Source organism: Pyrus communis, chromosome 17, assembly GCF_041283825.1.
Source record: "Pyrus communis isolate YQ-2024b chromosome 17, ASM4128382v1, whole genome shotgun sequence".
In the NCBI taxonomy this organism is placed as follows: Eukaryota; Viridiplantae; Streptophyta; class Magnoliopsida; order Rosales; family Rosaceae; genus Pyrus; species Pyrus communis.
Genome location: NC_142581.1, coordinates 3207731 through 3233530, shown reverse-complemented (window position 1 = coordinate 3233530; position 25800 = coordinate 3207731). Strand labels below are relative to the sequence as shown.

At 35.1% G+C, this 25800-nt stretch overlaps 1 protein-coding gene across 1 annotated transcript; it reads right to left on the bottom strand.

The window, feature by feature from the left end:
• Positions 1-11383: 11383 nt before the first annotated feature.
• On the bottom strand, positions 11384-13258 carry LOC137708505 (NAC domain-containing protein 100). The gene is made up of 3 exons (XM_068447597.2): positions 12663-13258; positions 12283-12560; positions 11384-12187 (listed from the first exon to the last, which is right to left on the bottom strand). Exons 1-3 carry the CDS (start codon positions 12847-12849, stop codon positions 11591-11593), a joined length of 1062 nt encoding a protein of 353 aa, XP_068303698.2. The 5' UTR covers positions 12850-13258; the 3' UTR covers positions 11384-11590.
• Between the last annotated feature and the right edge of the window lie 12542 nt (positions 13259-25800).

Sequence of the window (25800 nt, the reverse complement as noted above, 5' to 3'; positions counted from 1 at the left end):
TATAATTCCGTTAAAAATTATGTTATGTGCTGATGTGGCACATAACTGGATCCCACAAATCAATTAAATATTGTCATGTGAATTTAAAATATTTAAATAATAAAAACAAATTTTATTTGTATAATTAAATACGAAAAAAGGGTTTAAAAAAATTAATGGTGGGGAAAAGGAAGATGAACAGTAATGTTCCTCCTCGACTCCCATCCTCATTGATCTACTACACTAACCCCGTCCCTCTTCTCTACCATCGATCTGCTCTAACACAAACGTTCTCCCAATAGATGTGTAAGTATTTGAATGGAAACTGTTATTAGTACTCCAAAAATCTCATTCTACACTTCTCACAAGTGTATTTTTCTTTCTAATTATAGAAAGTTTAGAGTGCGAAATAAGATTTTTGGAGTGCTAATAACAATTCCCATTTGAATTAGCAGATGAAGCTCACAGCTCCTCCATGATTAGAAAAGCACACTTCTTTTCTCCTTCCTTGTTCTGCATGTGCATATGTACATAATTCAATTTCGCAGTGAGCTTAATCATGCGTCCTTGAATCACCAAGAACGAAGCTCTGTTGGCTTCATCGGCCATTCTTCCCAAGATTGAATCTTTTTGAGTTATTGGTTTAGTTTGTTTATTGGCCTCGATTCTAAATGTTAAATTCAGGTAGACGGGCTATGGGCCTACTCCAACAACACTGATACTGTCCTCACTTGGCCATCTGCTCAATCCGTCAAGTGTGGGGTTGTAATACAAAAGGCATTAGGGTTCTAACACTCCTCCGCATGCGAGACCTCGTTTTATAGGTCACACATATATAAAGGGCTTGTTCTCAAGCCTTATGGCCAATGTGGGACAGAGGAATTCTAACACTCCCCCACACGTGAAAGCCCATTTTATCGGTCACATGTGAAGTTCCACACAGCGGCAACCATGTGCAGCCAAGTCGGGGCTCACCCATTCGCGCAGGGCCAATGGGGACCCATCTATTCACATGGCATCTCTTAGCTTACGTGGAGCCAAGTCGGGACTCACCCGTTCACGAGGGGTCAAAGGGGACCCGCTCGTTCACGTGGCAGTATAGGCCCGTCCCCTGGCTCTGATACCATGTTAAATTTCAGGTAGACGGGCCATAGGCCCACTCCAACAACACCGATACTGTCCCCACTTGGCCACCTGCTTAATCCGTCAGGTGTGGGGTTTTAATCCAAAAGGCCTCGGTGATAGTTAGAGTAGGGTAATTCTATATAAAGTGCTTGTTCTCAAGCCTTATAGCCAATGTGGGACAGAGGAATTCTAACACTGGAATGAGAGGTGGCCGTGAAACAAAATCCAGGTCCCATGTGCTCCCATTGGCCATGAAAAGCGTAGGACAAAGACCCATGAGACCTACCCCTTAATTATCCCCAAAAATTTAGAAATTCCCCACAAAAATCTGAAGAAAAAAAAAAGTTGAAAAAACAAGTTAATGATGGAGAAGAATAAGATGAACAGTACTGTTCTTTTTTTTTTTATATAGTTTTTAATTATATAAATAAATTTTTTTTATTTAAATATTTTAAATTCACATGGCAATATTTAATTGATTTATACAAATAAATTTTATTTTTTATTATTTAAATATTTTAAATTTAGCACATAATAGAATTTTTTTACGAAATTTTGACGGAATGACCATATTGATTTGTGACACCTATTTTCAGGGACTACATTGATTGATTTTCAATTTCAGGGACCATTTGTGATAAAAATCATTCTGTTATATGCTGATGTGACACATAAATGGGTCACACAAGTCTAATTAAATTAAAAAAATTACAAATAGGCTTAATAATTTAATAGTTAACAAAAAAATTGTCAACCCAAAAACCCAGTCCTGCAATCACCTCCGATCCCAGTCCACATTTCTCTACCTCATTCGCTCTTTATTCTCTAAAAAAAAAATCTCAACACACCCTTTACACACTTTGATACCCTTCACCGAATTAAACCTGGATTGAGATCACCTTTGGTGATGGCTTGGTCCATTAGGAACGATTACTGGGACATAACCGTTAACATTTAGGGGAGCAACATCCTCACAACCTTAATCTTGGAGAGCTTCTTTAGCACTTCCATGGTGGTCTGGTAATGCAAAGAACAATGAGGTCTGCCTTGAGATAATGAGGTTATAACCGAGGTGCATCCATTGTTGGTTGAAAACTATTTCCACACCCACTCTTAGGCCTTGATTAAGCCTTGTGCCTTTGAGAATTTATGGAAGAGATCTCTCTTCAGAGTAGGCCCTACTATAAGAAGAAGAAAAAAATCATTGTGCAAAAAGGTATTTAGACAACTTTTTAAATTAATTATTAAACCCACATCAGCACTTAACAAATTTTTTTACAGAATTATGGTGGAATGATCATATTGATCTATGACATGCATTTTCAAGGATTACATTGATTGATTTTCAATTTCAGAGACCATATTGATGATATAGGTCAATTTCAGAGACCATGGTGTGGGTCAATTTCAAGGATCATTTGTGATAAAAACCCATAAATCTTGTTGGACCCATTTATGTGCCATATCAGCACTTAACGGTATTTTTAACAGAATTGTGACGGAATGACCACATAGATTTGCGACACCTATTTTCAGGGACTACATTGATTGATTTTTAATTTCAGAAATTATCTCATGAGGGTCAATTTCAAAGACCATTTATGATAAAAACCGTACAAATTTTATCTCCTAAAGTTTAAATTAATTAAGAATATTACTCGAATAATAAGAAAATTTATAAGCACTTTGAGAAAAACACTTTTGATTGTCTGAAAAGGGTTTTAACTTTTAACGCTTTGAGAAGTGTGTATTCAAGCATGCCCAGAACCGAATTTTTATTTTTCTTTAACAGGCTTAAAGGCTAATTTGATTTGTTGTCCAGGCCTTTTTTCTCTTTGTGGTAAAGTCTACGAACATGTTTCTAACCCTACTAGTATGAAAGTAGACTTTATTTTTTATGTATGCTGCTTGTTCTTTAGTTTTTCTTGTAGCATATGATGCATATGTCAACCTTTAGAGCAAGAGCTTTCATATGTAATAATAATCTTTTGCACCAAATTTATAAGGTCGTAGTCAGACACATATTAATTTATATACTCATCACTGACTATAACCTCTTCATTTTTCATAAAAGCTAAAACCCATGGAATCATAATTATTCCATGAGTGTTTCCCTTGATCACTCCTCCATTAGTTTTCTAATCAATTTTTCTCATTTTTCGGAATCGAAATAATTTCTGACATATCTTTTGTTAGAAAAAAAAAAAAAAAAACTTGGGGTTGCATTGCAAATGCTTCTTTAAAAAGCACTTATGCTTAAAGAAAGTTTACAGTAAAAACGTTTCAATTGGAAGGGCATCAACAATTTTCAACAGAAATGCAAGTGTGGAAAGTATTTAAAGTGTTTTCTAAAAGATGTACACAAACAGGCGCTTCTTTCAAATGCTTTTTGATAACCTAGAAATACTTCAAACTTCTTTTGTCAAACATTATCATAAAGGTTGTTGGTGATTTGAAAATGTTTTTTGTTATTTTGAAATCACTTTCAAACAAACCCTTGATTACTTAGAGCATCTCGAACGGAGGTAGCAATCCAATTAGCAAATTGAAAAATTAGCAACTGACCTTGTAAGAGCATCTCCAATAGCCTCCACAAATATAACTCTTCAAATACAACTTCAATTTGCAAGTGACTTTGTAAGAGCATCTTCAACAGCCTCCACAAATGTAACTTTTCAAATAAAAGTTTGTTGGCCTACGTATGTGGCAATTTGTAGGGTAAAGCTTGATGCTTGTCAATTTTTTTCTTCTTCAACAGATCTATAAATTTTAATATATATTATATACTATCTAAAATAAAACAAGTTGGTTCTGAAGAAAGTTGAGGTTCTACCATAAAACTAATTAGCAGTATGAGAAGTAGCATATCTTCTTATAAGCTCTTGCATTGTTTAATCTCTCACTGGTGTGGGACTTTGTCCTCACATTTTCACATGTCACATGTTTTATGTTGTTATTGAAGTAATTAATGGAGATGGTAAGAAGAAACACATTTTATAATAATAAATATGTTTTTTTAATGATAATAAAAATAATGTTTGAAGACTTGGTTAGAAACTCTCTAAATCCAGAGAGTGTAGTAAAAGTCATAAATTTGAAGAATGAGTTTATAGCAACTCTCTTGGAACAAGGAAATCCTATATGGCTCTAACAATAGTTAAAAAGATAATTTAGCAATTCTATTGGAGATACTCTAATATTTTATTCAAGTTAGCAAATTTGGTACCATAAAATATTTTATTCAGAAGTATTTTGAAAGTATTTTGTGGTAAACAGGTTGAAAATACAAATTGGGCCTCACAAGATATAATAAAAATTAAGATATTAATAGTTTATAGTAAAATATCAAATTTGAAGAGTTTGATGAAGAGTGGGTTGTAGTGACAAATTTGTAATAGGATAATACTTGCATTCCCCCTCCCCTCCCCCCTCCCTCTCGGGGTTATACCTCCACTTACAAATAAAGTAATTTCAATGTAAAAATTTCATAATCGGAATTGTTCAACTCATAAATCTTCACTTTAATATTGCCCTTACAAAAAATCATTTGAGCCTGAGATCGTTTAGCTAGTCATTCAAATGTATCAAATAAATGAACGGCTTATTATTAATAGTTACGTGGTACCTATATCATTGATTCATTTGATACATTTGGATGACTAAACAATCTCGGATTCAAATGATATTTTGTAGAGATGATCTTCAAATGAAGATTAAGAAATTGTACAGTTTCGATTATACAAATTTTACGATAAAGAACATTATTTGTAATTAGAGGAATGAGCTCATCCCCTAATAGTGGAATGCATGTATTATTCTTTTTAAAGTAGTATAAAAGTGCCAAATATGTTAACAAATGACACTTTTAAAGAAATTTTTACTAACTCCTTTAAAGATTCTCTCATACATGAGATGTTACTGTATCGATATTTCAAATTAATTACTTCTCGTTATGCATTTTAACTTTTCTATATTAAAATGCATAATTGACTTAAAATACTTGTGCAAAGATATCCTTGCAGTAGAAAGTTATTCTCAGCAGATTACCCTACATCGTACCCTTCACCATATGGGTCCACTAACTACAATGACTTTCCCCCATTCAAATTTGATATTTACATGTTCTGATTATTCACTAGCTAATGTGAATGGATAGAGAATGAGGATCCTCTCCGGATCTTTTTTGGGAGGATTATGATAATCTTTAAATTATGTCCGTTTATCGTATATTGTGCGGTCAGAAATTATTTTAAATTAAATATAAATAATAGCTAATAAAAACTAATCGTACGATATACAATGAACGAACATAATATGAAGATTCCCAGAATTCTTATAAAGAGGATCCTCCTGGATGGATAGAGTCGAAGCGTAGATTGTTTCACATCACGATGCATGCGGGAAGGCCTTATCGGCCTTCATGTCAGACTGCAACCCAATCTATTACTTAACTAGAAAGGACGCATAGGGAGAGAGTTCAGTGCATTTAGCAAGGAGCCTTTCCCAAATTGGTAAAACTTTCAGTCCTTGTCGAAAATTCACGAAGTAGCTTCCTCCATGCACATAAAAGAAGAAACGAGTTGATAAGCTTGAGTTGTGTATGTACTATTAGGTATAACCCTTATCCCAAAGTAATTATATATTTTCCACGCAATTTTTATCCACTCATTATGAGTGACTCATATCATATTATTACATTACTACAATCTTAACAAATTTTATCATCTTGAGTAACGGCCTTATCTTATATTGCTAATTTTCTATTTGGGTAAGTTGATTAATTAATCACCAGCTTATTCATTATTGTCATTATTAACTTGTAATTCTTGGGATTAGTTAAATGTTGCAATCTAATAAATGATAAAGGTAATTATTAGAGATATATGTTTGTGCAAGACGTTTGTATACAAAGATGGATTTGTAATGTTAATAGTTGGCTCCACAATATATAAATACGTTTGTTTATTGACATGTTATCTACTAATGTTGTTAACGATTTATTGACGACTCTTTTTATATTAACATATTGATATTGTTTACCGCAATATTGAAACTCTCATCATCAATCGTTCCAGCAGTGAGTGATCTCATGCAGGACCATATCGTCAAAATAAATACCAATTAAGTAATTTACGTAATTAATTTTGCACACGTTCATACTTGAAGAGCAGTTAACAACGCATAGCAAAAGTGCTGTGACTGAAGATACCAGAATGACGATGTGCCACGTGAATGGTGGATGGATTAGGGCAAAGAAGGATGATGTAAGCTCCTGAACAACGTGTCGAGTAGTAGAGGTGGTGTGCGGGACCTACGTCGTAGGTGATGTGATCTGGACCGTTGGGAATAAAGACGGGCCTCCAAACCTCCTTTTTAGCATGGCGGCTTCGGCCTAACTCCCTCTTTGTCCACACTGGTTCTGAGGCTGGCTTCCCTTTTTTTTTTTTTTAATATCATTTTTTGGGGAAAAAAATGATATTATCCACTGAAAAGGTAAAATAGTACGGCAAGTCTTACAATAGATTAGTAATAATGTGATTCAAATTCGCATTTGACGAGAATTAAATTTAATATCTTATTTACAAATAAAGAAAAATACCATTAAACTATCATTTCTAAGTGACATCTTAACGCGATGTTTTAGACCACAATGGTTGCAAACTAAATAGGGTTTATTCCTTGTGCCAAATACCCAGTTATTACTATTTTTTTATTAGCTGAATATTATCCTACACAAAATCTCTAACGTTCGATAAGGCATGCAGCTAGCTTGCCAGAGAAGAATGAGTATATATATTCTTGCAAATAAGGCCGAGGGGAGGATGCAAAAGTATTTGGATCTTTCTGTTTGGCGTAATTCAACAGCTAATTATGATCAACAGTAACCGACGAAATAGCACTACTTATCAACACACCAAATTCATACCCGTCGTGAGGTCGAGAGCTCTACACAATACATATACTTCCAAACTTTTATACTTAAAAACTTTTCTCTTTTTTTAAATACCTGAAAAACTTGTATGAGAAAAGGACTTAGTTAGATAGCATCAAATATATTATTTCACATGCTCAAAATGTAGTATGGACCATTTCGTGCGTGCAAGGGTTGCAAGATTAGGACCATAATCATGTGGGAGCTAATAACTAAATTACAAGGTTTATGAACCTTAAAAACTTGTACAACTCTCCTACTTTGCTAACTAGCATCGTTCAAATGTTATGAGTTTTGGACATGCATGAGTTAGAAATACGTAAGCCAAGTTACCCGTTAAGAGTTTGGGCATGCATTTGCTAGCTACGCTAAGATGTTATGAGATGATGGTAATGAATCATTTAGAAATACATACATTAGAAATTAAGGGTCTAACACATTATCTTGAAGGAATTCAAACCCTTAACACAATTTACATAATTCCTAACTCATTTTCCTATCCTATCATCCAGCAGTTGTACAACTGGTAAATCACATATGCTCCTTATTATAACATAATGTCTTCAAGGAATTCAAACCCTTAATACAATTTACATATTCCTAACTCATTTCCTATCATATTATTATAATTCCTTTATGCAGCCTATGAAATCTAAAACAAATTAATTAAAGGGAAAAAAAAAAAGAGAAACTGAAAGGGAATGAACTTTCTATAAAGATATAGCAGATTATCAGAATAAAGAAAGAGACCTATTTCTATATACATAATTACTGTTGGATACCAAATTATGATATATATCTAATTTCGTATGTGGATGTTTTAGGGATGACAACTATTTGGTAATACGGTAGCACCACATTAGCCGTGATACTTCCATTCAAATTTTACCATCTGGTTTAACTAGAAAATTTGTAAGGTTCATCTGGTTTAAACTCCAGATCACTTTCTTTCTTTTTGAATACCATAAACAATCTCTCTCATTCCCAAAAAGTAAAATGGAGAACACCCAATAAATTGCTGCGATCAGATAAGAAAATAAGCGGAAAAAATTTGGGCCTCTTACAGAATTAGGGAGGGGCAGCAGCCATGACAGGCAGTAGGAGTGAGGGGTGGAGCTTTGCCGTGGAAGGAAGTGTATGCTCGGCATTGTTTATTTTATTTTATTTTCTTTTCAAAGAGTAAAAGAAATTTTAAATCCAACTGTGAAAATTGTTCATGTGTCGAATTTTAAATGAAAGTATCACACGCTGACGTGGTGATGCCGTCCTCCTCGTGTCATGGTATAAAGAAACAGTTATGTCTTATGTCACTCCTAAAAAAAAAATGAGTCTCAAATATGACAAAAAGTGTTCATATCAACTTGATCAACTGGGAATATTAAGGTCATACACGTTATGATGTGGAGGTCGAGCAATATAAATTGCCTACATGCATATTTCAAGACTTCAATGTTTAACTGCTATAAAATACACATATTATAAATATATATTCATACTTTAATATATAATCTAAAAGATTATAATGCTAAGCTTGTAGCTCTCTATACGTATGCAACTACGCATGAACAAAATACTTAAATTTCATATACTACTTTCCAATATAATATGTAAACGTTTTGTGCATGATATATTTATTAATCACATAATTGATCAACGATAGATTCGTGAATTTCTCTTCTCAAATACAAGATGAGATTCGCGTGTCACTGTTGTTAGTCGCCCGCGGCTACCAACAATGTCTCTAATCATTACAACCTCTTTTAGACGTTTTGTAAAACATCTTGTCCTCATAATATGACTTAAATCAAGTTATTTTAAAAAGAATAATAAAAAATCTTGAACAATGTCATCAATGGAGGTAGATTCTCTGTCCTCCAACTTCCTGTGCCCTCCTGTTTGATCACAATTAAGTCACATCAATATTTTATATTACTATTCATTTTTATCTTATTATCTCTATAAAAAAAATATATAAAATGTTGACGTGATTTAACCGTGATTACACAAAATAGGAGGACACGAGAAATGAGAAGGCAGAGAATCTGCCTCCGTCATCAATTGCAATTATAAAGAGTGGATGCGATTGCATACGCTGACTCTTATGTGGATTTGCCGCCAAAGTTGCTGATCATAACCTATTCAGGTACATGACTCTTATTGATAATCTCTTGGTTTTTCGTATTTACAATGTTGGAAGAGATTAATCCCAAATTCAAATTCCCTCCTCAAAAGATAAACAAAAATAATAATAATAAAAGGTGGGTCGTACATGTAATACTCTGCAAATCATATATACCAAAATCCTCTGGTCCAAAGATAAATAAAAAATAATAATAAAAGGTGGGTCACATGTATTTAGTCTTACAGGTCATTTATATCAAATTTTGGCTTTTGTAATTGGATTCAAGTAATTTGATGGGACACCAAAAAAAGTAATTTGATGGGACACCATATCATTAAGGCCCTTAATTATTTTTAGGGTAAATTACACAAAACCAACTCAATTTTACATCGAACTATAATTGCATACCTTATATTTTAAACATTACAATCTCATACCTTAACTTAAGTATTCGTTGCAATGTCAAACCTCTGTTAAATTTTCTATCAATTTGGTTTTTAAATAATAACGTAGTAAGAACGAGACCCACTCCTTCGTCAACTGGAATAATAAATTATTAATTTTGTATTTAAAAACGGAATTGTTATTGGCACTTCAAATTTCTCATTCTACACTGCAAACTTTCTATATTTAGAAGAAAAAAAATACATTTGTCAGTACTGTAGAATGAATTTTTTAAAATGTCAATAACCCTTTCCTTTAAAAAATAATTAATTAAGGGAAAAAAAACCTCTTTCTCCTTCTTGTTCGTCCCTTCATTCTCATCTCCCCTTCCTACCTTCATTCAATCTCAGTATCAAATTCAAAACCCACAAACCGATTCTCACTGTTAATCCCAATGGACCCTTACCCGATAATCTAGACCCGAAATCTCCGGGAGCAAAGACGACCAAGAGGTCGTCGCCGCTGCCAGGCATCATCAAGAGTGCGAATTCGGTGGAAAATGACGGGTGAGTTGCTGAGATTCCCATTGACAAATTTAAAGGGTTTTCTGCAGAGGAAAAGATCGGAGCTTGAGACGAACGGCCGCGTAAGGTTGACATAGGATCCACCGCTTGCTAGCGCGGCGTCGCGGAGGAGGAAATTTTCGAAATCGTATTCGGGTTGCTACTGTTGCTTAGGGGTTTGGGCTCGGAAGAAGAAATGGGTTATGCAACTAGGGTTAGGGTTAGGAAATAGGAGGATGAAGATGAGGAAATATAGGGGACGAACACGAAGGAGATAAAGTTTATTTTATTTTTTTAAAATTAATTTTAATCTAATAAATTATTAATTTTTTTATTCCAATTGGATGAGTGAGTGGGCCCGTTGCCTGCCACATCAGCAGCTAAGATAGAAAATTTAACGAAGATCAGACATTGCAACGAATTCATAAGTTGAGGTGTAACATTGCAATGTTTAAAATATGAGGTATGAAATTGTGGTTCGACCCATAATTTAGGTAGTTTTATGTAATTTACCCTTATTTTAATTAAATGTTTTTTAAATGTTGAGAAAAAAAATGAATCTATACAGTATACATCCACAAATGAAAATAGAGTAAAAGAAAATTAAGCTTAACTGAATTTCTTTATGCTTTTTTCTTTTCAATTTTATTATTATTAAGAGGAGGGAATGATTCAAAACTATTGCAATAATTAAGAAGATGACAAAGTTTTGAACCCGAGACATATGGCAGGAACCCTACACACTATCTACTAGGATATTGTACCGCATGCAAATTTTTTTGTTGAAAAGCTCAGAAAGATGTTATTGCTTTTGATGCATTATCTGATAGTTTTGGATCCGTGCTTATTTTTAATTGGTGTCACATCAGCTAATTTGCAAATTTAGTTTAAATTTTTTATCTTTCTAGCATTATCCTGTAAGTTTTCATTTGTTATTTCATCGAGTAGAACTCTTGGTTGGTGGCCTAAGCCTAACCAATGAACTTGAAAATAGAGAACACAATGCATGTCACATTTGCCAACTTGCTACTATGTAACTAATCTACCAAATATCATATCTAGCACAAACAGAGAAATTTATCACACAAAACAGAGGCCATTGGTGACGATATGTGACTTGGAATGCCACAACCGGGGATGACAGATCAACTTAAGATATCGCGGCCACTATCACAAATCCGTCATATTCACTCCATGAATTGTTTTTCTTTGTTATCATCTAGAAAAACATCAAAATTAATAAAGTAATCGGCATGAACAATTCAATCGGAATATCAATTTCCAAGCCCGTCAATGTTTGTTCTTATGTAAAATTCCTTATGAACATCTTTACAATCCCTGCAAATTACAACGAGTTGCACTTCCTTGGTTCTTCAATAATTCAATGGAGAGCTCCTATACAAATTACACAATAATTAAGTACCAATTAATTATGCATCCCTGAAAAATCTTCTCTTAATTCGTCATTATATTCGACCTTCGAGTTCAATAATTCCAGAGGCCATCGAGTTCTATCGGAGCGGACGAGTACGATGGATCGTCCTGTACCATTTCTCTGTTTGAAACCACTGAGGAAGCATCCATGCTCAGCCCTGTGTCCGGTGAGAACTCTATTTTTGCACTACGCCTCAAGTTTGGTGCATGGTTTTCAACTAACATCGTCAATAAGGACGGGTCCTGCATCAAAACTGAGTTTTGGTGGTGCAATAGTCCAATGTTTGGTGGGATTTGGTTGGAATAAAAAGAGTTCAAATGAGCAGAGGGATTCGAACGTGATGAAGAGGCGAAATGAATGTTGTTATGGTGGTGGTGTTGGTGGTTGTAGCTGTTGTTGAAGCTGTCCATAATGTCGTCCTCAGTCTTCTGATCCTCCGCTGGATCAGAAAAGCAGGACACGTGAGAGGTTTCGCAGGCGGTGGCTGTTGTTCTAGCGTCGCTGTTGTAGGCTGGGGAATCCATTAATGGCGGGAGTAAAGAAGGGCGCAATTCGTTCCCGAAGGGGCTCGGCCTCAGCAACCCTGAAATATGAGTCTTCTTCCCACCGCTACTCTTTTGGAAAATTCTGCAAATCACCCACTCATTCTGAAAAACAAACACAAACAGATATCATTTACACATAATCCGAGAAAAAATCGATTGAAAAACAGAGGAAAGTAGAGCAAGATTTTGATTGATACCTTCGCAGTTTTGGGGAGATTATGGGCAGAGCTTTCGCCCTCCAATCTGTATTCATGCATGACCCAATTGGTCTTCACACCTTTTGGGGCTCTTCCTGTGTAGAAAACCAGAGTTTTCTTCATTCCAACCAGGGTTTTGGCCTTGTAAATCTCCTTATCTTTGCCTGTGGCTTTCCAGTACCCGGCCTCCGTTGCCCGGTTTGTTCTCAGACCAGTTGGGTATTTTCTGTCTTTCACACAGAAGAAGTACCATTCCTTTTCTCCCATTTTTGCCTTCCCTTTATAAAACAAAAAACAAGAAAAAAAAAATTAGATAAAGATTGAAAAATAAACAGAGAAAAACAGAGGACCATATGGTTTGGTGTAATCAAAGGACTTACAAGGCAAATCCCAAGGCTCACACTTGTTCAAATCCACCTCGCCAATTGCTCTAGCACAGAAGAAGTTGTCAAGAACTTTGGGGGATAGGTAGTGACTTACGAGCTCTTCATCCGTTGGATGAAATCGGAATCCCGGAGGAAGTTCCATCTTCTCATCTTCCATAATAAACCCAGAAGTATTTTCCATTTCTTCAAATTTCCACTAAAACCCTTTTTCTGACACTGAAATCAACTAATAACCTGAAAACCCCTTTCTGAATCTCAATTGGGTTTTCACCAACAAGCTCTAAATTCGAGAAATCGACACGAAAATCCTACGGAACTATGAATCACAAACGGATTTATAGCTACCAAAAGCTTGAATACTAGATATTATATGAGATAAAGAAGGGAGGAAAAAGATGTGAAACTGAAAAGCTTCTGATTTAACTGAGAGAGATTGAAAGATGTTTGAAAAAAAAAATGTGTGGAAAGGTTCAGAACCTCCTTAAATACTGGTGGGGAAAGAGAGAGAGGGGGAGAGAGAGAGAGAGAGAGAGAGAGAGAGAGAGAGAGAGAGGGAGAGGAAGCGTGGGTTGTAAGGCAACTTGGTGGATAGTTTCAAACTTTCAGCTCTCCCTTTTTAACTCTTCTGTAATCCTTCCCTGGTTCTTGACTTTGGAGATGGTTTGCATATCAAAAATATGATTAAGAATTATTCCCTTAATTTCAACTCTAATCTGTAATCCGTAATTAATTGACTTTTGAACATGTAATTAATTGACTATAGGTGGGGAAAGATTCAGAGACCAAAGTCACTGTGTTAGTTATTTTTGTTTAACTAAAGTCATCTAAATGGTGCAAGAGTTCTATTTCTCTTTGGCATGTAAATGACACATTAAGATCTCAGCATAAGAAGACACTTGAGAAGGTGAAACGCTTCATGAACTCTCTTTTTGTCAAATTGACCAAATAGCCCTCACTTGAGCATGCCTTCCGGCCGATGGATTAGAATTTTATCAATAAAAAAAAAGTAATTAATTCAAGGTCATTTGAGAACCAATTCAGTTTATTTTTCACTTCTTCTTTTGCATGGACTCTCACCACCCTTGCCACAGGCAAAACAACCCATTAAACTTGGGGGCTGCAACATAGTGCAAATGCTTATAAAGTTCTGTTTTTAACGGTAATTTTCAAAATAAGTCATTCAAAACTCTATTCGCAGTCTTGAAGGTACAATATGTCAAAAATCCGAGTCACGTCCTATAAAAGTAAAAGTTGCTTGGTTGGTTTGAGGACTCGTTGGTTGGCAAAAGCATACACTAACTTTTTGCTTTCACTATTTCACCCAAGAGACTCTTAGGGGGCGTTTGTTTCCCCTCACTAACTCGGACTGGACTGGACTAGACTAGCTATTAGTCCAATACTGTGTTTGTTCCATGCTAGGACTAACATTAATGAGACTAAAGGGGACTAGCATGGACAAAACCCTTCACTAAGAGGTCTTAGTGAGACCCCCCAATAACCATGGGACTAGCTAAGACTATCCTCTATTTCTCGTCTTTGTCATGCTCAACGACCACTCTTGATAGACTCCTCGTTATCGCCGATCATCTAGATCAATCATTAACTTCTCGACTCGCTTTCAGATCCATTTCACAACCAACTTTCATATAAAATATACCAAATTGAAGCTGGGAGTGACAAGATTACGATTTTACTTGAATCGAGGCCAAAATGTGGTCGAATGTGGCCGGAAAATGGCCTGGAAGTCTCGGCCGGTTTGGGCTTCTTCAAATCCATAACAAATTTGAGCATGCAAAGCTAAGATCTCGGTCCAGGGATGGTGATGAATTTTTTGGCGATGCTAACTGGCCAAAAAACACATCGGGAAACCTGCAACTCGTCGGGAAAATTGGAGCCGTGAGGTTCCGTTCGAACAACACATAGCTAGAGAGGGAGGGACGACAGAGAAATAGAGACTGGAATCAATAAGGAGTTTGACCAGGAATGAGAAAGAGACATGAATTGAAAGGTCTGAGAGGAAAAAACGAAGGAGAGGGTGGGACGATGAGAGAAGAGGAAAAAAGTGGGACGGAAATGGTAGGAAAAGATGGAGAAAAAGATAAGATCATAATAAAATATTAATAATTTATATATTAAATAAAATAATATTAGAATTTGTTATTATCCAGCTTTTTAGTCCAATACTGCACCAAACGCTTCACTAAGTTAGTCCAGTTTAGTCTAGTCTAAGCCAGTCCAGCTTAGTCATTGAAGCTAATCCAGTCCGAGATAGTCCGACGCAACAAACGCCCCCTTACTGAGTAATGTAGGACAATCTCTGCACTCCAGCGCTATGTAATTTAGTCTTTATTCTTTAATCTACTTTTTTCATCTCTCATTTCTCCCACATATTCCTCTTATAACTCTTAACACAATAAAAATAAAAGCGAAAAACAAAACAATTATCAAAACGAACATTAAAGTACTAAAAAAACAAAATAATTATTTTCTATTTGCAACATTTTTGTTTTTGGCAATAAAGGGGACGGTCTGTTGGACAAGTAGACAAAACTTCTTTACCAATATATGCGAGCTAGGTGTGAACGGTGACCATCTCTCAGTGTGGTAATGCATATTTCAGGTAGGTATATAGTCGACTCATGTGTTTGGTTGTATATATAACGATGATGCATCGAGGAACTTGCTCCAACTTGAATTAGCTAAAAATCATGAAGTTATAGCCCTTGCGTGCACTTCTTTTGCCTTATATTTGGGGCTCCAAACTAAAAGTTTTCGTTGATTGAAAAAAATTACATGAAAATATAAGGAATATCACCCCAAACGGGTAAGTAATGAATCGCTTGTAAAGATGAATTACCAAATACATTAGGACTAACCTCATTTTACAACTTAAGGTTTGGAGTCATTTTCCAAAATGAGAACACGCAAATTTTCTCATATTGCGTTCATAATTATGCTAATTTAACTATTCTCTTAATTTTTACATCTAGTCAGCTGTTTAATGCTGACGTAACTTAGAATTAACTTAAATATGAAACGCATGAATTCCTTTCACAGTCAAATTACTCGTGTAATATCACACGTAACTACAACTAAAACCAAATTACTCACATTGAAGACAAGAACAATTCCATAACAAATGTTGCAATTTACGGTCCAATTCCATCAACCAAAAACCGACAAAGTCACATTCAATTCGTGAAATAGGCAGTCAATTTAAAAAGAAAAAAAAAGAAAAAAGAAAAAAAAGGGTGGTGCATCAAACCACTGAACTTTTCAAACTAGTTTTAGTAATTATGCTATTACCTCAAATGCACCCATCCAAAGATTAACTTCTGCCAACAAGATCTATTGTCATTGAGCAAAGGCTTTTTAAGTCAAAATAGTTTCTGATTCTCATTAAATTGTCACGTGAATGATCATATGATTATTTTTCAAGGGTATTATTGTCAAACCAACACCTTCATTTAATGAGGATACTGACAGATTTTTCACAGAATGACCAAAATGATTTAATGAGGATAATGACAGATTTTTCACAGAATGACCAAAATGATTTACACTGGACAAATTCAAGGATCACTTTTAACGATTTTCATTGTTAGACATCAGAATAAGGAATTATGTCAGTCTGAAGGATCATTTTGATTAAAAAACCTCCAACAAATAAATAAGATAAAAAAAAAAAAGGGACCTATGGCTTTGCCTTGAGAAACTATATGTAGTATATAGGGTCCCAACTAGCTAGCTAGCTGGTTTCACAGAAATTTAAGTGTGGGTTTCATAGTTATCAATTATTTCTGGGTTCACCTAAGGCACATGGATGGGGCATATACGTCCATGGGCTCAACATTTTCCTGAAACGAATGGAGCGTCTGAGATTGATGCTAACATAATTCAACATTGGTAATAGCTTATAACCGTTTTTATGTGGTGCAGGTGTAAACACCAAGGTCATACAATTAATAAGGTTGAAAACACATAGATCATAATAACAAATCCACTTTCAATATCTTGACTACAAGCGTATCAGAAACCCACGTTCACACGTAATAATGCATTTTGGTACTAGCTCGTGTGTTTTTCGTCAAATTTTTCTGTACTATGTATTGTTTAGTACTTAGGTTTGGAAAAAAAAAAACGATTCCTCATCTAATTTGCAAATACCTAATCCAAACTACCCTTTTAATTAATAGTGTTTGATTTAGTCAGGTTATTATCATATGGAAATTAAACATGCACGTGCATTTTGTTACATCCTCAATGCCAACAAACAAAGCAGCAAAATTTGGCATCATTAGCAGCTGCGTTGATTTCCATCCCGTGCCTGGTTTTCAATAACTATATAATTAATTAACCTTTTACGTTCTTGATTAATCTTGATAAGAAATTAAACGCTTTCCTTTTCAGGAAATATTTTAATAATGTAGTTGAAAGCGTAGGGGTAGGGACTTCATCTATTAAAGATTTAAAAAGAAAAAATATATATATATCTGAAAGAGAAAGAAGTTGAAAAGAAATGTAAAAGAGAGACGGGAAGAAAAAGAGAACATGAGAGTGAGATAATTTTATTTTTATTTTTAAAATTTAGAGGCGTGTTTTGATGACATGTTTGTAAAAGAAAACAAAAGAGCAAAATTGTTTATGCGAAATTACTTATTGGCTATGATTTTTTTTTCTAATATTTTCTTTTAGGATGATGTTATTCACACATTCATTTTACCTTTCATACATCTTTGTTAATTTTCGATTGTCGGATCGAATTAATCGAAGAAGATCAATAGACAAAAATTAATAAGGGTGTGAGAAGCAAAAAGGAGTGTGTCAATATCACTATACTTCTTCTAATTATGAATGGAAGGGTACAACGGTATTTTCATTAGTTTTTAGTTAACAAATAGCTTTTTTTTGGATGGTACTATCCAAACACTGGTTTTTTATCTCTCAAACACTCTTCTCAATTTTTGCTTATAAAATCAAATAAATTGCAGAAAATTAATTGACAAAAATTAACAAAGTGCGTGGGACATAGTAGTATAACTTAGGGTTTCCAATCATCTCGGCAACCTTCATGATCGGACGGCTCATGTTTGATCGTCCGGTCAATATTAATATCTACCATCCGCCGTCCAGAAAAAAAAAAAAATTGACTGTGCCGCCGTTGCCCACTGAAAAGCAACCAAACTCATAAACTTGGCAAGTTCTGATTGGCTGAGAGGAAAAGTTTGTGCCAAACCTAAATTAAGCTACGTTGACCGTAGGTGCTGTGTTGGCATTTGTGGGTCCTGCTTCCTCCACTCCGACAAGAGGCCACGACTGAGATTGAAACGTGGGTTAATGCGGTTCGCAGAAAATGTTGACCAAGTGAAGGTATGATAATTGATGGAATTGGATCTGCTACGAACCTTAGTGTCTGAATGCTAGATATCAATTCATTTGGACTGTTAATTGGTGTGTAAAAGAAATCAAAGTTGTTGATTTTGTGTGGTGGGCCAAGAAAATGAGTTAAAAAAAACCGTTAGATTCAATTTATACGGCCCAGATGAATTGCTTCTTAGGCTCCGGACATTAAGGTCCGAAGCCGATCCAAATCCGTTTATGATAATGTGATTACATTATTAATTATTTTTTATTAAATTTAAAAAAAGTAGGTTAGGCAATAAAAAATAATAAATAAGAGGAGGCTACAGCTGCCTAATTGCTCTCTTATTGTTTATTAATTCATTTTATTCTTCCATTGACCAAGACTTTGGATGGAGGCATAGAAATTTGGGTTTCAATCATTGGGGTAATATTTGTGTGCCAAATCATTACCTCAAAATGGTTTTTTTTTTTTTTTTTTTTTTTTTTTTTTGGGTGTTAATCATAACCTTTGGACTCGTTTGGAAGTGCTTTTAAAGTGATTGAAAATACTTTTGGTAAAAATATTTTTAAAACCAATTATCAGCAAAAACGAAAATGTTTCAAAAGCACTTGAAGTACTTTCAGGAAGCACTTCATGTGCTTTTGAAACTCAAAAATATTTTCTCTATAACGCTTTCGATTATTTTAAAAACACTTTCAAACGAGCTATATAATTTGGGAGTTTTTTTATTAAAAAAAATTATAACACACAGTTCAATTTATTCTAAGTACTCCTCACCACCAATAAGATTAGTCTACTAAAGGTAAGATGAAATATTAATGATATGTTGAGTGAAATTATACAACTTTCTACATTGACTAAAATGACATAAATACAACTTTCTACCTTTAACATACAATTTTTAGTACGATAATTATACTGTCACGTTTTAATTTACGTTTTAAAATATGAATGAGCGACACGATTGATATGATACACCCCGACCGAAATCAAGGTTCCTCTGTCTCCCAAATAGCCTCTTCCACCGAGTGATTTCTCCACAAAACTTTCACTAAACGCACGGTCTAATTTCTCATAACCTTGTCTTTCCAATCCAAAATAGTCACTGGCTCTTCATTATAAGTCAAATTTGGATTAATTTTCAAAGGTTGAGGAGGTAGTGACTATTCTAGATTGGAAACATAAGGTTTTGAGAAATTAGACTATGCGTTTAGTGAAAGTTTTGTGGAGAAATCACTCGGTGGAAGAGGTTACTTGGGAGACAGAGGAGCGTATGAAAGAGATGTATCCACGCTTGTTTTATGATTACTAATAGTTTGTATTTGTTGTGTGAATTTCGGGGACGAAATTTTCTTAAAGGGGGTAGGTTGTGACAGCCCGTCCCGAATGATTTTTATCAATAACGTGAAATGACGATTTTGCTCTTGAACGTTGTGTGGTTGTGTGTGTAAATGGGCTAAGCTTTTGGACCCATCTATTTTCAAACTAACACACCCCGACCAAAATCAAGGCGTGCTGGTCGTTTCGCGAAGGTGACGTAGCCATGTGCACAGTGCGGAAGAAATAATAATATAAAAATGCGAATAAATAAAAACCAAACTAACTGGAGCACGTACGTGTGAATTCACAATCAAAGCACAAGTAGCCTAAGTGCAGTCCAACAAGACAAATGCTAATTATACAACACCCAAAGGTGACCAAACAATGGTGGTCTTAAACACCTCGATCTGTGAGAGATGACGAGAGTTGAGAAGATGACCGTACGAGTGTACAGACGAATGGAAAAAAAATTCGAGAGGGAGGAGAGAGAGGGGCAACGAGATTGGATGTGTGTGTGTGCATGTGGTCCAGTTGGCAACCAAACAAAATCAACAAAATTTTACTTCCAATTAGGTCCAAAAAGTTAGGAAGAAAAATAGATAGGTCCAATTAGGTCCAATTGACGGAATATTCCTAACGGCGATTAACGGTGTCAGGTATGTTTAACGGAATATTCCTAATGGCAGTTAAGTTGCCGTCAGGGTTGGCCGTGTGTGGGGGCGCGTCTGGCCGTGCCCTTGCCGGCACGTGGATGGTCCAAAAATTATTTTAAAAATATGGGGATGTTTGTGGTGTTGATTAGATCACGTTGGTATATTCAAACACCTCATTTGAGCAATGTATGATAAGTTATTAGCTGGTTTCGTTTATGTGCTTTAAATTAACATTTATATAATTGTTTCGCATATAGGTGAGACCTATCCTTAGGACGAGTGTAGTCAATCGAGGCTTGGGGGCTATGACCCTTCCACATACCAATGAGTGGGCTTTTGGTTTTTCGTATATACCTATATACTTGAGATTTTTCCCAGAAAATCGATTTAAATGAAATTATTTTTAGAAATGCCATGCATATTGATTTATACGTAGATCATTGAATTAATATAGTGTGCATATTGTGATTTGACGTGGTGGACGCTTAGGTAAGTACCAGGTGAGTTGTAGATTGTTAAGGTAATTGAGGATTATGTGAGATGTGTTGAGAGCTCATAAACCTGCACCTCGGTGTTAGTGCTCCCACCCAGAGTTAGGGCATAGTCTTTCACATGATGTTCACCTCCCGCACCATACGCTCACCTTGGATCCAAGTTAGGTGCACAATCTTGTCGTACAGACCAGTATAGGTGGTTCCGACTCGTAGGTGAACCGTGATTATTCGCACAGTCTTCACGTGATCGTAGCGCTTGAGCGTATTTATTTACACCCAGTCTTATTATACATACCACTTTAGGTGGTTCTGACTCGTGTGCAAGTGTATTTGATGAGATGTGGATTTGAGCTGTATAGGTCACGTTAGGTAACTCCGGCTAGATGGATAAGCTCTAGATTCAACCATACAGGTCACGTTAGGTGACTCCGGTTGACATATCATTTGCATTGATTTATATCACATGGCTTACATATTTTATTGCTGAGATATTCGACATGGCATATTTGTGAATTTTTCTATTCTGAGCATGGTTGTGGTATAGTTATATATTCTATTTTCTAGGAAATTATACAGGTTTTACGGCGAGGGGTTACAATCTTTGATAATTGAAATGGTTTTTAAAAGCTTTGTTTTTGCCCACTCACACTTTCTGTTTTGGCGCCCCTCCAAGTTCTAGTTAGGAGTGCTTTTTGGTGGCTTGCGAGGAATTCACGACAGCTCTGACAGATTACCACCATTGTATGGTCACCTTTGGGTGTTGTATAATTAGTATTTGTCTTGCTGGACTGCACTTAGGCTACTTGTGCTCTGGTTGTGAATTCACACTTATTTCGTTTTGCACCTTATCTTATTTAGTGCTCTAGTTAGTTTGGTTTTTATTTCTTCGTATTTTTATATTATTATTGCTTCCGCACTGTGCACATGGCTACGTCACATTCGCGTGACGGTCAGCACGCCTTGATTTCGATCGGGATGTGCCATATATGTATGTATTGACGCCGAAAACTTCTCTGCAATATGACTAATAGCTTCTTTTCATCACATATTTCTAGTTACCATATGCATTCGCTTCTTTTTTTCTTTTCAAAGAGGAATAATTGGCATGGCATCTAGCTAGACCTAAAATGTCAGATTTAATTAGTTATTGATAATTGATCTTGTCTAGATTAAGGGCACTCTAATTAATTTAGGTATCTAACTATAGGCTTATTGGTGATCAAACTTGGGCTAATGATGGAATTAGTGCACCTAAATCAAACGATTTGGGATATTTATACAGACTAATTAGAACTATTGGGAACATGATTCAAAGTCCCTCTCCTTAATCAGACCAAATTCAAGCAATTCACAAACAAATCGGCAAAAGCTTATCGGATGCTTTTGAGTTGCTTAATCGAAAGTGGAAGCAAGTTGAAGCAAGTTGTTCCACTTAATTCTCACTTATCTTTGAGTGCATGGGGCACATCAAAAACCTAAAAGCTTATCTTTGCGAGAGTTGTGGAAACGCAGGATACAAAGAGAAGGGTTAGGACCACAGGTCCACAACCATCAGACAATAAACCGGCTTTCTTTCTTTCGAAAAAGGGGATCGGCTAATAGTTTTATCACTGTAGTCTACATTTTTCAAGACCAGAAAAACTCGTAAAGACATTTCAACATCTTTCTGACTATCACCGAGTGATTCATCAGCGTCAGAAATTAATCGAACCCCAAATATACAATATAGAATACAAATACAAAATTCGTTTCTAACCACTAAACTAACTATGGTGGTGCGGACAATACACCAGTTAGAAGTTATAACATTATCAAATACCTTTATTAGATGTACTGTTTCGTACTCTGCCAATAGTGTGACGACATTGACGAGACACAAATGCTACAGTGAAATTTACCACCCACTTGTTAGATAAATATCAACAATCAATGATAAATTTATATATGCTAATAAATAATAAATGTGAATAAATATCTTAACAAAGTAAGAACAAAAATGAAATAATATTAAATAGATAAATTGAAGATCGAGGCTTGCGTACCACATTGTCCTTGAAATAAAAATTTCATCCTTATTCAGTGCTTGTAGTGCTACAGACGTCTGCTTCACTAGGATTCAACGATCTAAGTCAGAATTCCAGCACTGGAAAACTTGACTTCTGGAGAATTTCCTTGTGGTTCTCTGAGTATGAATGTTTTGGATTGTAGAAGAAGAATATTACATTTATGTGTACTAAATACTATGCAGATGGATGTATATATTATAGGTTCATGCCTATATCAACAAGTATGAGAATGAGATGCGTCTGTTGGAAGCCATCTTCTCAAAGGGGTGCTTTGCTCTTTGGCATTCTTTCATCACTTCAAACTTCATTTGAAAAGATGTATGTTGATATAAAAATAATTATCAATTAATTAGTACACCCCAAAGTCCAACCCCAAGGTTGAGCCCAATTTTATGCTTCATGATCCATCACTTGAATAACTTTCTATAAGGAACAAAGCCTTATAAAGTGAGGGGACATTTTGGTAGTGACCATTTCCAACTATCTATTTGAGAATTATAGCATCTATATGCTCGTTTGGAAGTGTTTTTAAAATGACTGAAAATACTTGAAGTGTTTTTGGAACTAATCATTAACAAAAATACAAGTAAATTATGAGAAAAAAAAGCACTTAAAATGCTTTTGGAATCAAAAAATAATTTTAACCAAAAAGCTTTAAGTTATTTTAAAAATACGTTGAAACTAGGGCTGGAAAAAAATCCCAAAAATCCCAAACCAAACCGAAAAAATCCCAATCCCAAACCAAAAAAATCCCAAACCAAAATTCCCGAAATTTTCGGTATGTCATCCCGAACCAAACCGAAATTTTCGGTATGGGATTCGGTATTGCATCTCCATTTTTTCGGTATTCCCATACCGAATTGAAATAAATATTATATATATATATTATTTTTTCATTATAAGAGAATTATTTCAACCGTTCATTGTTTTAGATTTAATCTGTGCCGTTCATTTGTTTTTAGGTTAGATCCCCATTTCAATTTTCACTTCCGTTCGATTTCCTTACTTCCAGCAGCCTTCCTTCACGGCTTCACCAGACACTTATATGCAGCTTCAATATAGAAGAAATGCGATGTGGGACTAGTGTTGTGATATACCTTCTTTTAATTTGAGGAAAGCCAAATCAGTTATGATGTTGATGTTCGGTCCTTTGATCTACCTTTTCTGCCATCTATTGAGTGGATTATCCAGCCCCTTTGCCTGCTTAGACAGTCTAGTTTGAGATGATATAGTAGCTGTGAGTGCCTTTCGCACCGCGATCAGTCATTCAATGTCCACCAGGATTGCAGTTGTGGTGTAGCTTTGTATACTCGTCATACCATATGATGCATTACCATTGTCATTGCGTAAGTTTCATCTGGTGCCATAAGGTCACAGGGTTAACTTAGTTGTTTGGTTCATGTCTGCGAGAAATTGTGTTATCCTCGTTGTTTAGAAATAATTTATCAGTTATCTGTTATCCTTCATTGTAATCAATAATATTCTCAATGTTACATATCTGTAATGTTTTGCAGGTACGACTATTCGGGGTATGGGCAATCAACTGGAAAGGTCTGTTGGATATTTGAACAGTTTTTGTATTAACTAGTTGTTTGAGCACAGTGCATCACGTAAGTCCCATATTTTCATTGTTCCAGGCAAGTGAGCAGAATACATATGCAGATATTGAAGCTGCATATAAGTGTCTTGAAGAAAGCTATGGTACTAAGCAGGAAGATGTCAAATTAGTATAAAATTAAATAACAAATTGGCAGTTTGGGCCTAAAAGCATAATATGTCAAATTTTAGCCCAAAAACATAATATGTCAAATTTTAGTCCAAAAGCCCAAAAGCATTTCGGGATTCCCGATTTGTCCCGAAATCCCGAAATTATTTCGGGATTCCCGAAAATTGGGATTCCTGAAAATTTGGTTTGGGATTGGTATTGAATTTGGGATTCCCAAAAATTTCGGTTTGGGATTCGGGACAAGGGTTTCGGTATGGGATCCCATACCGAACCACCCCTAGTTGAAACGAGAGATATATTCCTCATATAATATTGTTGAAAGATAATATTTATAACTATATACCAATGACTAGTCTTCTGTGACATAAACATCGCTAATTAAATATATTTATTCTATTCTTTAAGATGTGATAGCTATCAGAAGTACCTTATATTTTATTTGAACAAATTATATATGATATCCGGGGGAGGCCGCAGATCTTCTTTTTCTTTCCTTTCTTTTTATTTGCTCTTAAAAAATGCAACATTATTTCTTCTTTTAAAATTATTTATCAAGAACATGTTTTTGTTGAGAAATCAGGATGATCATGACTGTATCGTTGACGAAATTATCATGTTAGATTCTTGGGGATAGATTTGAAACAATTTCTTATGGAGGAGGCAGTTGTAGGGTTATTATTTCATAGATTTGTTACCACCTAAGTTGATTTTTTTTTTTCACAATTATTTGTGCTTGATTTAATTATTGTTTGAAACACACAAGCACCATGAACAAAGTGCACGTTACCGTTTATATTAAGAGTGACAATTCTAGCCGACATAATATATAGTTCGAAACTTGCATGAAAAATTTGATGCGAACATGTTAAGAACGTAGCTAACATTGTCCAACTATTATTGTATTATTAGATTATTATTTTTGTATTTGGACCAAAAAAAAAAAAAAAAAACTTTTGTATCATTTTGCATGTTAATCAACTCATCGATTGATATGAACATAACACAAAAATATAAATTGGTATAATTTAAGACGATCCATTTCCACTTCTACCCTATATTATACAACACTCACAAATGATACAAATAACTAGGTCTTGCCATGGTGATGCTGACAACTACGATGATGAAACATATAGCTCAAACACACAAACCAGTTATTACGTAGATCGTTGATATGATGCCCATAAATTATTGATAATATATTAGTAGCAAAACATATTGACGAGTTATTGATCTTCTGCGGTTTCAAATATCAACACTACTAATACAAAATTTATGCTTTAACGCACATAAAATTTCTGCCACAACTATTCCAACTATTTAAACTCTCACTCTTTCTAATTGTGCGTTGCTCCGTTTCAATAATTTGAGCCTAAAATTGTAGTTTGGTGATCTATTCTAAATTAGATGGGCCGAAAATTCGAGCTTAAAGCCCATTTTCAGCCCATTCTCCTTTTAATTTGAGTTTGGGCTTCCTCCCAGGAGTCCTAGCGGCGGAGCTACATGTA